The sequence below is a fragment of the Micropterus salmoides genome, unplaced genomic scaffold (genome assembly GCF_014851395.1).
Source record: "Micropterus salmoides isolate LMB-PRFRI ecotype aquatic unplaced genomic scaffold, ASM1485139v1 Ms_hic_scaffold_7, whole genome shotgun sequence".
Taxonomy (NCBI): domain Eukaryota; kingdom Metazoa; phylum Chordata; class Actinopteri; order Centrarchiformes; family Centrarchidae; genus Micropterus; species Micropterus salmoides.
The window spans coordinates 36761890-36776452 of NW_024044459.1; the positions used below are offsets into that span (position 1 = coordinate 36761890).

Sequence of the window (14563 nt, forward strand, 5' to 3'; positions counted from 1 at the left end):
CGAGGGGGAGGATGTAAATGGTGAAAAGGAGGGGTCCAAGCACTGAGCCTTGAGGCACACCTTGTTTGACTGGGGCCGGGGGGGGGGAGCTGGAGCCTCTAAAGGTGACAAACTGTTCCCCATTGGAGAGATATAACTGGAACCAGGAGAGTGCTGAACCGGTAAGGCCAACGCATTCAGATAGACGGTTGAGAAGGATGGTATGAGAAACTGTGTCAAAGGCTGCTTAGAGATCTAGAAGAATGAGGATGCTGATATGTCCAGAATCAGCGACGATGAGGAGGTCATTAGTGATTTTGATGAGGGCAGTCTCAGTGCTCTGAAGCCAGATTGAAGGGGTTCATAGAGATCATAGTGGGACATGTGTTGATGAAGTTGGGCAGCGACTGCACTTTCTAGGATTTTGCTCATAAAGGGAAGGTTATAGATCGGACGGTAGTTGTCGAGGTCATCCAGGTCCAAACTGGGCTTTTTGAAAATAGGGGTAACGCTAGCTGTTTTGAAGCAGGAGGGTACCAAGCCAGATAAGATAGAAGTGTTTATGATGTCCACCATGATGGGACAGAGGGTAGGGAGGCACGTCTTGACCAAGATTGTAGGCATGGGGTCCAGTGATCAGGTGGAAATCTTGGCTCTGGTAACCAACTTGACGACTTGAGCCATGTCCAGAAGGGAGAAGGGGGAGAGGCAAGTATGCAGCGGAGGGGGTCGCACCATCGTGAGGGTGAGTTGTGGGTAGAGGGTCACGAGTAGGAGGCAGCAGTTGTTGATGGATAGAGTCCACTTTTGCCTGAAAGAAAGCCAGGAATTTGGAGCAGAAGTTAGGAGTGTCAAAGGGGCAAGGGGCATCATGAGGGCAGAGCTGCCGGTTTATGGTGGAGAAGAGCAGTCTGGGTTGCTTTTGATTGTTACCAATGAGGGTGGAATAGTAGTGTGTTTTGGCCTTGGAGAGAGCTTCTTTATAAGACCTCACATGGTCTTTGAAGGCCAGATTTTTTATGAAGCCTCTCAAGTTGGCGACCAGTGGCCTTAATGGAGCTAAGTTTGGTAGCGAACCAAGGGGCAGGACGGGAGAAAGAGACAGTCCGGGTCTTGAGGGGACCAAAAGAATCCAGGCTGAGAGACAAAGCTGTATTTGTAGTGGGCGACTAGGCCATCCACCCCGGGGTCAGGGGGATCTAAAGCAAGGTGGGTCCTTACAGTGCTGGCTAGGGATGATGTATTAACAGACTTGATGTTCCTGAATGTGATGCTGCGTTTGAGTGTTTGCCTGGGCAGAAGGACTGGAATATAAAAAAGGATGGCACTGTGGTCAGATACAGCTATGTCGAAGCATTGCAGCTGGGAGGGAGTGGTACCAGTGGAGCACACCAGATCCAGTGTGTGACCTTTGGTGTGAGTGGGACCTTTGACATGCTGAATGATGTTGAGGCAGTCCAATAGTGAAAGGAATTCAGCAGCAAAGGGACAGCTGTTAGAGTCCACATGGATATTAAATCCCCGAGCAGGAGTGTGGATGGAGACATGGGGCAGACGGAGATGAGTAGCTCTGATAGCTCGCCCATGAAGATGATGGAGGTTTTTAGAGGGTGATAAACAAGGACCACCTGGAGCTGTGCAGACCCAGCCAATGTGAAACAAAGACACTCAAATGAGGTAATGTTAGGCAGTGAAAGTTCTTTCACTGGGATGTAAGCTCAATGTATAACAGCCAGACCACCACCACGGCCCGTAGAGTGAGGCTTCTGTCTGTACACATAGCCCGGGGTGCTGGCTTGGTTGAATGTCATGAAATCCTTCTGATTTTGCAAAGTTTCTGTTAAGCACAGAAAATTAATTTTCCTGTCAGTACTGATGTCATGTACGAGTAGTGCTTTGTTATTTAGGGAACGAGTGTTCAATAACATGAACTTTGCATTCCTGTTAGTTGGTGCTGAGGCAGGCAGAGTAGTAGAAGCAACATCAACACTGACCAGGGGCCTCAGACTGACAGAACGCACATGTGATCTGTTGGGATGATGTTTCACTGCGACAGAGCGCCTGTCCGACAGAACAGTGGGAATAGCATGGTCCATGTAAACAGGAGCCCCTATGTACATAGCTGGGGCGACTTCCTAGTTGTCTGGACCTCTTTGAATTCTAATTCAATACCCCTGCCCTAGACCAGTGGTTCTCAAACTTTTTCACGTCAAGGACCCCTAAACTGACACAAATTAGACAACGGACCCCCATTTGATAAGATTTTGTCTGGCGTCGCCCATCTGATAGTGTTTCGCTTTTAGATGTTTTATCACAGAAACATTTACATTTATTCAATTAGCTGACGCTTTTATCCAAAGCGACTTACAATTGCTATATATGTCAGAGGTCGCAAACATCTGGAGCAGCAAGGGTTTAAGTGTCTTGCTCACAGACACATTGGTGGACAGTGGGGAATTGAATCCGGGTCTCTCAAACCAAAGGCATGCGTCTTATCCACTGCTCCATCACCACCCCACAGAAAGGGTATAAAACCCATGAACAAAATAGTCATACATTCTGTCATTGTGTTACTTATGGATGGAATTATAGTGAAAAATTTTGTTTCCCTTTTGCTGGGAACACCCTGGAGCCCCCTGAAGGACCCCACCCCCGGACCCCACTTTGAGAACCACTGCCTTAGTTTGTAAATAATGTTACTGTATATTAATCAATTATAGATTATATATATATATTTACACGCACACACACACATATAGCATAATGTGTATGTTGTTATTCTCTTCATACTGTGACAGTTGGACTTCTTCAAGAATAGTGAACTTGGTTGTTGGGGTTTCAGTGACTTCTGTTTCTATGATAAAGCGCTATATAAATGTAATTCATTATCATTATTAAATGCAGCGCTAAGATCTAATGAAACCAGTACAGAGACAAGACCTTTGTCTGATGCAGTTTGGAGGTCATTAGTAATTTTTACCAGTGCTGTCTCTGTCCTATGATGAACTCTAAATCCTAAGGTTCCTGAGTTTAGAGATAAGAGAGAGGACACACTGGAGACATTACTGTCACACATGATGTCATAGATGATGTCACTGATGGGCTTACCTGAGTTAGACAGACTAGTCTCGTTCTTCGGCCTGACAGAGTCTGGAGAGAAACAGAAGATGAAATAGAGATAAAGACACCAGACACAAAATAAAAACATGTCAATAACAATTCAGTGATTCAAACTGGACTCAGCACAACTCCAACATCAGTTCATCATTAACAACAGAACACTTCTTTTTTCTTGCAACCAATAAGACTATAACTTAGGTAGCGACCATCATTTTGCACAGACCAAACCCCTAGACCAGAGGTCACTAATAGGCGGACCGCAGTCCGGACCGCCGCCGATTTATTATTGGGAATTGCTACCTTCTGAAGGAGCATTTCTACTTGAACCCGCACTGCTTTTCTACCATTTACTGTACTGGTTTGGCAGCCCAGGAAACTCAAAGACCCACTGCATGTGTTCCAATCGTTTCATGTGATGCTGCTCAGCAAATCAAATCTGTGCATTTCGATAAAAACTGCGAGTCGAGTCCGCGAGTGAGATTCACCAGAGACGTTCTTATAACAAACAGATGATGAAAGGTCACATTCACCCTCCGTTCAACAAAAGCGCCCCTGAAAAAGGAAGTGATGTCACAGGTCTGACAAACATGGAGCAGAGCGATGACAGACTGTAAAAGGAGGGACTGGATCCACCTGGTGGGACGTCCCCAAACACAGAGACAGACAGAGAGACAGATTCCTCCAGGTGTGTCCTGTCAGGTGAAGCTTCCAGAAACAAGCCCACCTCTCTACACTTTAGGACGTCACTGTCCTGGAGAACTTTACAGTTCAGTCCAATGGAAACCACTGAGACACTGAGACAGAGGAGAGGACATTACTGTCACACATGATGTCATAGATGATGTCACTGATGGGCTTACCTGAATTAGACAGACTAGTCTCGTTCTTCGGCCTGACAGAGTCTGGAGAGATGACAGAAGATGAAATAGAGATAAAGACACCAGACACAAAATAAAAACATGTCAATAACAATTCAGTGATTCAAACTGGACTCAGCACAACTCCAACATCAGTTCATCATTAACAACAGAACACTTCTTTTTTCTTGCAACCAATAAGACTGTAACTTATGCAGTGACCATCATTTTGCACAGACCAAACCCCTAGACCAGAGGTCACTAATAGGCGGACTGGACCCAGCCGCCGTTCTCTCCGGACCGCTGACCTACAGCCAATGTATTATTGAGAATTACTACCTCGCGAAGGACAGGTGAAGCTTCCAGCCACACGAATTGAGGAGACAAAAGAGGAAAGAGATTTCACATGGCTTTTAATTAAGAATGTACAGATTCTTACATGTATATTCTTCCCACAGGCAGTTCAAAACCAGAATATATCATAGATCTCCAATCCTAGATGGCAGGACACGCTAGAGCTCACATTTCTTACTTACAAGAGAAAGTAGGAAAGTGGTGTATATGAGGTTGTAAAAGAGTAGACGAGGCGTTAAAACTGGTAATTTGTTTAGTTGTGTTGAGTGTTTATTGTAAAATTGTTTGAAACTACACTTCAATCACTTCAAGCTACACTTTTTATTTCATTTTTTTCCCTGAAATTTAGCACGTTATTTTAGTTTACTTAAATTGAGAATTTATTAGTAGAGTAGTTATTATTGTCCCTTGAGTTTGATGTGAAAACTGAAAGATTATCTGATTTGACAGTCAGTGCTGAATGATAGCGCAAATATGTCGTTACGATATTCTGGTCCTTTGCTTCGGGAAATTTTGTCTAACCAATAATAATAATAACAACAACAACTTATATTTATATAGCGCCTTTCACAAGACCCAAGGGCGATTTACACAGAATTGCAGAGACGGAACAATAGGGTTAAATGCCTTTGTGAAGAGGTGGGTTTTTAGAAGGTTTTGAAAGAGTCCAGAGAGGGAGCATTTCGGATCTCTGTGGGGATGGAGTTCCAGAGGGGGGGGCATGCGACGCTGAAGGCTCCGTCCCCAAAAATCCGCATCTGCATCTGCGGTGTGGGGGACAAAGAGTAGGCCCTTGTCAGTGGACTGCAGGTTTTGTGTAGGGGTATAGTGGTGGAGAAGGCCCAGTAGGTACTCGGGGGCAGTGGCATGGGAAGATGTATAGGTGAGGAGTAGGATTTTGTAGGTTATGCGAATGGGAGCCAGTGAAGCTGAGTGAGGATTGGAGTGATGTGCTGCAACAAACTAGTGTGTGTGAGAACCCTGGCAGCCGAGTTCTGCAAAAATTGTAGCCTGTCCAGGACCTTGCTGGGTACCCCATACAGGACACCATTATAGTAGTCCAAGCAGGAGGTGATGAAGGCATGGATGAATGACTCTGCCACAGATTGTTTTTGAGGTGGTCGAAAGCAGATTTGGTAATGAGTTTGAAATGTGACTGGAAGGAAAGGGTGGAGTCCAAAATGACACCAAGGTTGCGGACTTCTTGGGATGGAGAGACGGAGCAACACATTGAGAAGTAGATCACCTACCCTCAGGAGCTGGAGCCTCTAAAGGTGATGAACTGTTTCCCATTGGAGAGATATAACTGGAACCAGGAGAGTGCTGAACCGGTAAGGCCAACGCATTCAGATAGACGGTTGAGAAGGATGGTATGAGAAACTGTGTCAAAGGCTGCTTAGAGATCTAGAAGAATGAGGATGCTGATATGTCCAGAATCAGCGACGATGAGGAGGTCATTAGTGATTTTGATGAGGACAGTCTCAGTGCTCTGAAGCCAGATTGAAGGGGTTCATAGAGATCATAGTGGGACATGTGTTGATGAAGTTGGGCAACGACTGCACTTTCTAGGATTTTGCTCATAAAGGGAAGGTTATAGATCGGACGGTAGTTGTCGAGGTCATCCAGGTCCAAACTGGGCTTTTTGAAAATAGAGGTAACGCTAGCTGTTTTGAAGCAGAAGGGTACCAAGCCAGATAAGATAGAAGTGTTTATGATGTCCACAAAAGACCTCACATGGTCTTTCAAGGCCTCTAGGTGGACAGTGAGGCCAGATTTTTTATGAAGCCTCTCCAGATGGCGACCAGTGTCCTTAATGGAGCTAAGTTTAGTAGTGAACCAGGGGGCAGGATGGGAGAAAGAGACAGCCCGGGTCTTGAGGGGAGCAAAAGAGTACAGGCTATACCATAATGTGTATATTGTTATTCTCTGCATACTGTGACAGTTTGACTTCTTCATGAATAGTGAATTTGGTTGTTTGGGTTTCAGTGGCTTCTTTTTCCATGATTTGGTTATAGAGCCATTGGATGTTGGAGTCCTTCTGCTGAGCTTCCCAGAGTTCATTGTCAGGGATTTGTAGGTCTTTGGTGATATCTTTCTAGGAGGATAGCACAAGTGGTGCTCGTGACAAGGCATCTGGTACAGTGTGATATTTTACTTTCTGATATTCTTTCATTTCCTTCATTCAGCTGACGGTTTTATCGAAAGTGACTTACAATTGCTATATATGTCAGATTTGTCAGATATGTCAGGTCGCACGCCTCTGGAACAACTAGGGGTTAAGTGTCTTGCTCAGGGACACATTGGTGTTTCACAGTGGACTTGAACCTGGGTCTCTCACACCAAAGGTACATGTTTTATTTACTGTTCCATCACCACCCCTACATATTCGAAGGTGAAGGCCCCTCTCATTAGTGTTGGGTTTTTGGGTTTTGAAAACCCAGACCAGAGATGAATGATCAGTTACTATTGTAAATTGGCAACCTTCCAAATAATATCTCCATTGTTCAAGTTCCCAAACAACTTCAAGGTATTCCTGCTCAGTCGTGGAGTACTTTTCTTTCAACCTGATCCAGTATTTTACTGGCAAGGGCAAGGACTTGTTCTGCACCAAGGCCAGTCTGTTGGGCTAGGACAGCTCCTAATCCAATGTAGCTTGCAACCGTGTAGGTTATGAATGGAGGACTCATCGTTAACATGTACAAACTGAAATCGATCTGATAAATAGGACTTAAACCAGCTTAGAGCGGTTCCTTTAATGCCAATGAAATATTCCAGTCTCTGCAATTGAAGTTGAAGTTAGTTGGTAAAGATTGAGGGAAGCAAAACAGTCTAAACATGTATCTGGTTCTACAGCTGTTTCTAAGGTTACTGAGTTAAGAGATAAGTTGGTGCCAGTTGAGGGCAGGTCTTGGTGAATTTTGTCTCTAATAGCTAGAATTTTATCATTAAAGAAGCTCATGAAATCGTAACTACTGAGAGCTATGGGAATACTCGGCTCAATAGAGCTGTGACTCTCTGTCAGCCTGGCTACAGTGCTGAAAAGAAACTTGGGGTTGTTCCTATTTTCCTCTATTAATGACGAGTAGTACGCTGCTCTAGCATTACGGAGGGCCTTCCTATAAGTTTTAAGACTACCTTGCCAAATTAAACGAGAATTTTCCACTTGGTGGAACGCCAATTCCTCTCAAGTTTCCGCAATATTTGATTTAATTTGCGAGTTTCAGTATTATACCATGGAGCTAACCGTCTTTGTTTTATTATTTTCTATTTTAGAGGGGCTACAGAGTCAAGTGTCATTCGCAGCGAGCCTGCAGCACTATCAACAAGATGATCGATTTGGGAGGGACTGAAACTAGCATAGGAGTCCTCCGTTACTTTGTGACTAGATAATGTATTTAGAGCTGATGGAATCGCATCCTTAAATTTAGCTATAGCACTATCAGACAGACATCTTGTATGGAAATTTTTGCCCAATGGCGAGTAGTTCAGCAATACAAACTCAAAAGTTATCAAACAGTGGTCGGACAAAGAGGGATTCTGTGGGAACACCACTAAATGTTCAATTTCAATACCATACACCAAAACAAGGTCGAGGGTGTGGTTAAAACAGTGAGACAGAAAATATCACTGATGGGCTTACCTGAGTTAGACAGACTAGTCTCGTTCTTTGGCCTGACAGAGTCTGGAGAGATGACAGAAGATGAAATAGAGATAAAGACACCAGACCAGGGACGTGCACAGGAATTTTGAAGGGCAGTTGCTCTGACCTGAAAAAAGGCACTAAACACAGTATCCAAAATGTATTAACAATATAAATGTCACCAAAATACATATGAGAAAAAGAGTTCCTTATATTATTGTTTATTGTTTTTTTTAATCATTATTATTTTTTATTTTTTTTCCTTTTTTTTTTTATTTGAAAATAAATAATCTAGATTGAATTGACAGATGGGGAAAACTCGCTTCTAATAAAATATTAAATAAAAAAACGCTTAGATTTCGGAAAAAAATACAATCCTTTTTTAACCTTTTGGCTTCCCGTACATTCAGTTGCGCTTCTAGCTCGTATTCACTTCTGTTGGTACGTATCACGTATGGTAACTGGGCAAAACTACGCATGATTTGTTGTAGTATGATTGCATAAAGGAAGGAAACAGGAATTCCGGTAGGGAACAGAATCGACTGACGTGCAGGCAGCGCTGCAGCAGTGCAGCCACTTAAACAGAGTTTGCCCTTCCCCTACTGACTTTCACTTTCGGTGCCCGAATGGAAGTGAATGAGGCTTTGCGATCGCGATTATGTTTTTATTTTATTTTTTTTCTCGGAAGGGCGAGTCGGAAGGGCAACTTGAGTCAGGAAAGGCAAACGGGCAGTTGCCCGGGCAACCAGAGCAACCCCCCTGTGCACGTCCCTGCACCAGACACAAAATAAAAACATGTCAACAACAATTCAGTGATTCTAACTGGACTCAGCACAACTCCAACATCAGTTCATCATTAACAACAGAACACTTCTTTTTTCTAGCAACCAATAAGACTGTAACTTATGCAGTGACCATCATTTTGCACAGACCAAACCCCTAGACCAGAGGTCACTAATAGGCGGACCGCAGTCCGGACCCAGCCGCCGTTCTCTCCGGACCGCCGCCGATTTATTATTGGGAATTGCTACCTTCTGAAGGAGCATTTCTACTTGAACCCGCACTGCTTTTCTACCATTTACTGTACTGGTTTGGCGGCCCAGGAAACTCAAAGACCCACTGCATGTGTTCCAATCGTTTCATGTGATGCTGCTCAGCAAATCAAATCTGTGCATTTCGATAAAAACTGCGAGTCGAGTCCGCGAGTGAGATTCACCAGAGACGTTCTTATAACAAACAGATGATGAAAGGTCACATTCACCCTCCGTTCAACAAAAGCGCCCCTGAAAAAGGAAGTGATGTCACAGGTCTGACAAACATGGAGCAGAGCGATGACAGACTGTAAAAGGAGGGACTGGATCCACCTGGTGGGACGTCCCCAAACACAGAGACAGACAGAGAGACAGATTCCTCCAGGTGTGTCCTGTCAGGTGAAGCTTCCAGAAACAAGCCCACCTCTCTACACTTTAGGACGTCACTGTCCTGGAGAACTTTACAGTTCAGTCCAATGGAAACCACTGACTGACACTGAGACAGAGGAGAGGACACACTGGAGACATTACTGTCACACATGATGTCATAGATAATATCACTGATGGGCTTACCTGAGTTAGACATACTAGTCCCGTTCTTCGGCCTGACAGAGTCTGGAGAGATGACAGAAGATGAAATAGAGATAAAGACACCAGACACAAAATAAAAACATGTCAACAACAATTCAGTGATTCAAACTGGACTCAGCACAACTCCAACATCAGTTCATCATTAACAACAGAACACTTCTTTTTTCTAGCAACCAATAAGACTGTAACTTAGGCAGTGACCATCATTTTGCACAGACCAAACCCCTAGACCAGAGGTCACTAATAGGCGGACTGGACCCAGCCGCCGTTCTCTCCGGACCGCTGACCTACAGCCAATGTATTATTGAGAATTACTACCTCGCGAAGGACAGGTGAAGCTTCCAGCCACACACGAATTGAGGAGACAAAAGAGGAAAGAGATTTCACATGGCTTTTAATTAAGAATGTACAGATTCTTACATGTATATTCTTTCCACAGGCAGTTCAAAACCAGAATATCTCATAGATCTCCAATCCTAGATGGCAGGACACGCTAGAGCTCACATTTCTTACTTACAAGAGAAAGTAGGAAAGTGGTGTATATGAGGTTGTAAAAGAGTAGACGAGGCATAAAAACTGGTAATTTGTTAAGTTGTGTTGAGCGTTTATTGTAAAATTGTTTGAAACTACACTTCAATCACTTCAAGCTACACTTTTTATTTCTTTTTTTTCCTGAAATTTAGCACGTTATTTTAGTTTACTTAAATTTAGAATTTATTAGTAGAGTAGTTATTATTGTCCCTTGAGATTGATGTGAAAACTGAAAGATTATCTGATTTGACAGTCAGTGCTGAATGATGGTGCAAACATGTTGTTACGATATTCTGGTCGTTTGCTCTGGGTAATTTTGTCTAACTAATAATAATAACAACAACTTATATTTATATAGCGCCTTTCACAAGACCCATGGGCGATTTACACAGAATTGCAGAGACGGAACAATAGGGTTAAATGCCTTTGTGAAGAGGTGGGTTTTTAGAAGGTTTTGAAAGAGTCCAGAGAGGGAGCATTTCGGATCTCTGTGGGGATGGAGTTCCAGAGGGGGGGGCATGCGACGCTGAAGGCTCCGTCCCCAAAAATCCACATCAGCATCTGCATCTGCGGTGTGGGGGACAAAGAGTAGGCCCTTGTCAGTGGACTGCAGGTTTTGTGTAGGGGTATAGTGGTGGAGAAGGCCCAGTAGGTACTCGGGGGCAGTGGCATGGGAAGATGTATAGGTGAGGAGTAGGATTTTGTAGGTTATGCGAATGGGAGCCAGTGAAGCTGAGTGAGGATTGGAGTGATGTGCTGCAACAAACTAGTGTGTGTGAGAACCCTGGCAGCCGAGTTCTGCAAAAATTGTAGCCTGTCCAGGACCTTGCTGGGTACCCCATACAGGACACCATTATAGTAGTCCAAGCAGGAGGTGATGAAGGCATGGATGAATGACTCTGCCGCAGATTGTTTTTGAGGTGGTCGAAAGCAGATTTGGTAATGAGTTTGACATGTGACTGGAAGGAAAGGGTGGAGTCCAAAATGACACCAAGGTTGCGGACTTCTTGGGATGGAGAGACGGAGCAACACATTGAGAAGTAGATCACCTACCCTCAGGAGCTGGAGCCTCTAAAGGTGATGAACTGTTTCCCATTGGAGAGATATAACTGGAACCAGGAGAGTGCTGAACCGGTAAGGCCAACGCATTCAGATAGACGGTTGAGAAGGATGGTATGAGAAACTGTGTCAAAGGCTGCTTAGAGATCTAGAAGAATGAGGATGCTGATATGTCCAGAATCAGCGACGATGAGGAGGTCATTAGTGATTTTGATGAGGACAGTCTCAGTGCTCTGAAGCCAGATTGAAGGGGTTCATAGAGATCATAGTGGGACATGTGTTGATGAAGTTGGGCAACGACTGCACTTTCTAGGATTTTGCTCATAAAGGGAAGGTTATAGATCGGACGGTAGTTGTCGAGGTCATCCAGGTCCAAACTGGGCTTTTTGAAAATAGGGGTAACGCTAGCTGTTTTGAAGCAGGAGGGTACCAAGCCAGATAAGATAGAAGTGTTTATGATGTCCACAAAAGACCTCACACATGGTCTTTCAAGGCCTCTAGGTGGACAGTGAGGCCAGATTTTTTATGAAGCCTCTCCAGATGGCGACCAGTGGCCTTAATGGAGCTAAGTTTAGTAGTGAACCAGGGGGCAGGATGGGAGAAAGAGACAGCCCGGGTCTTGAGGGGAGCAAAAGAGTACAGGCTATACCATAATGTGTATATTGTTATTCTCTGCATACTGTGACAGTTTGACTTCTTCATGAATAGTGAATTTGGTTGTTTGGGTTTCAGTGGCTTCTTTTTCCATGATTTGGTTATAGAGCCATTGGATGTTGGAGTCCTTCTGCTGAGCTTCCCAGAGTTCATTGTCAGGGATTTGTAGGTCTTTGGTGATATCTTTCTAGGAGGATAGCACAAGTGGTGCTCGTGACAAGGCATCTGGTACAGTGTGATATTTTACTTTCTGATATTCTTTCATTTCCTTCATTCAGCTGACGGTTTTATCGAAAGTGACTTACAATTGCTATATATGTCAGATTTGTCAGATATGTCAGGTCGCACGCCTCTGGAACAACTAGGGGTTAAGTGTCTTGCTCAGGGACACATTGGTGTTTCACAGTGGACTTGAACCTGGGTCTCTCACACCAAAGGTACATGTTTTATTTACTGTTCCATCACCACCCCTACATATTCGAAGGTGAAGGCCCCTCTCATTAGTGTTGGGTTTTTGGGTTTTGAAAACCCAGACCAGAGATGAATGATCAGTTACTATTGTAAATTGGCAACCTTCCAAATAATATCTCCATTGTTCAAGTTCCCAAACAACTTCAAGGTATTCCTGCTCAGTCGTGGAGTACTTTTCTTTCAACCTGATCCAGTATTTTACTGGCAAGGGCAAGGACTTGTTCTGTACCAAGGCCAGTCTGTTGGGCTAGGACAGCTCCTAATCCAATGTAGCTTGCAACCGTGTAGGTTATGAATGGTAACTGGAAATAAGGATGTTCAAGGATGGGGGGTGAAACCAGATGATGCTTGAGGGTTTCAAAAGCTTGTTGGCATGAGAAGGTCCAATTGACCCTTCGCTAAGCAACGCCCCCCTTTGTTACTGCCACTATTGTCTAATTTTTTTACATTAGGAACAATACACAGCCTACATTTTTCTGGATTTGTTTTAGGTTTTGGAAAGGGAATTAATCGTACTTCTCCTTTCAACCTCTCTGGTTGAACCAGACCTGTTGGCTCTGGTCTAGCAAAACCAAGCTAGAGAACGACTCCTTTTGCATACGAGTGGAGTCCAGCCATGAAAGTGTCGGACCTCAGAGAGAGTCTATGCTGCGCTGTGATTGGCTAGCTGTGTATTTGGGGCGTGGCTTAGCGAAGGGTAAATTGAACTAGGCTCCTTCTCTTTTGAGGGCATTAGTGGTTCTATAACTTGGGAAACTCCTCCCCTCCTGTGGAGCCTGAGGCGGCTGTCTGACACACAGTTTCATTTCCTCATTCATACTGTTGATATCAAAGCACATGTCTGAATGCATTTACATCTCGAAAAACACAATAATAATAATAAAATTATGCCTTGTGTTGGCTGTTCAGTGGAAGATGTCCGCAGTGCTGTTGGAGAGGTTGTGGGGTTTGACAGTGTGAAATCTAACACTCACATGAACGGCACAGTTGTCATTTTTCTGGATGATGTGGCTAAATTTGAGACAGTAGTTGAAAATGGTGTTCTCCCACTGATTAATGCAGCCAAAAAGATCATGATTTCTAACGCTCCTCCTTTCATAAAAAATGACGAGTTGGCCAAAGAACTGTCGCGCTACAGGCAGCTGGTGTCTTCTAATAAATTGATTTTGCTAGGGTGCAAATTGTCGAAATTAAAACATGTTGTCTGTCATAGTCGTTAGGTGTTTATGATTCCAAAAGACAGCACGAATGACTTAAACCTGACGTTCAGTTTTAAAGTTGATGGTTTCAGTTATGTGGTGTATGTGACTTCTGATACAATGACGTGTTTTGGTTGTGGGGCCGAAGGACATTTGGTTCGGTCTTGTCTAGAGGCCAGCGAACGAGCTGACTTGGGCCGGCTGGCCGAGCGGGCCGAGGAGCGGCCATCAGGCAGTTTGGGTTCACCTGAAGCCCCACCCCCTGCAGTCGAGTCAGAATCACTTGGTGCGGCGCAATCTGCAGACAAAGCACAGGAGACAAGAGCAGACAAGCAGGTTAGGGAGTAGAATGTGGAACTGGGTCAAGCTGAGCGTGGTAAAAAGTGTTCTAACATCCGCAAACGGCAGCTCCTATCACAACATCCCTCCTACTCCCTCTATTCTCAAGAGGCCAGGCTTGAATCCGGAGCATGCCAGCAACTACCGGCTGATCTCCAACCTTCTGTTCCTCAATACAATTCTGGAATTGGCTAAAACAGCCTTAGACACAATCTCCACAGCCTTAGACACAATCTCCCATACTATTCTCCTTGACCGCCTATCCCATCGACAGCTCTCTCCTGGATTCGTTCTTGTAATGTTGTTGTTTTAACCCAAACCATGATGTTTTTTAAAAACCTAACCAAGTGGTAAACATAACACTTTATAAAGTGTGGCAACTTCTACAGCTAGACCGTGGTGAGTAACATTACTGTACTGAGTGGGTACATTAGTCATTTAGCTAGTCTTGCACCTTTATGTCGCATTATTGTATACTATGTGGGTATTGTAACTTACAGTGACTCAGATTGGTGTTAAAGCTGTGTACCTGAGTGTAGTCAGTAAAATGACAATAAATCTAAATTGAACATTACAAAGCTAACAACGCCAGATCTGGGATCTAGCTGGCTGTCCTGCATCACTATAGGCTAGTGTAAACACATGGCTTCACATTTCCTTTGTACCGTCGTTACATCATTTCTTGCTGGCTAAAATCAACACTTGATATAATACCGGTTACACAGGATAGTAATATGG

The 14563-nt window shown here is 44.1% G+C and overlaps 2 protein-coding genes across 2 annotated transcripts in view; one reads left to right on the top strand and one right to left on the bottom strand.

Annotated features, from left to right (window-relative positions):
* Window positions 1-14563, top strand: part of LOC119891530 (scavenger receptor cysteine-rich type 1 protein M160-like) — a 667824-nt gene that overhangs the window by 566589 nt on the left and 86672 nt on the right. The gene's annotated exons all lie outside the window — the stretch shown is intronic.
* The window catches only part of LOC119891504 (scavenger receptor cysteine-rich type 1 protein M160-like), a 1270577-nt gene that overhangs the window by 11560 nt on the left and 1244454 nt on the right, over window positions 1-14563 (bottom strand). The window contains exons 22-26 of the mRNA XM_038703207.1: window positions 13734-13784; window positions 9555-9596; window positions 7951-7992; window positions 3960-4001; window positions 3088-3129 (exon numbers count right to left, since the gene is read on the bottom strand). Of these exons, the coding sequence (XP_038559135.1) occupies window positions 3088-3129; window positions 3960-4001; window positions 7951-7992; window positions 9555-9596; window positions 13734-13784 (219 nt within the window). The remainder of the gene's footprint in view (window positions 1-3087; window positions 3130-3959; window positions 4002-7950; window positions 7993-9554; window positions 9597-13733; window positions 13785-14563) is intronic.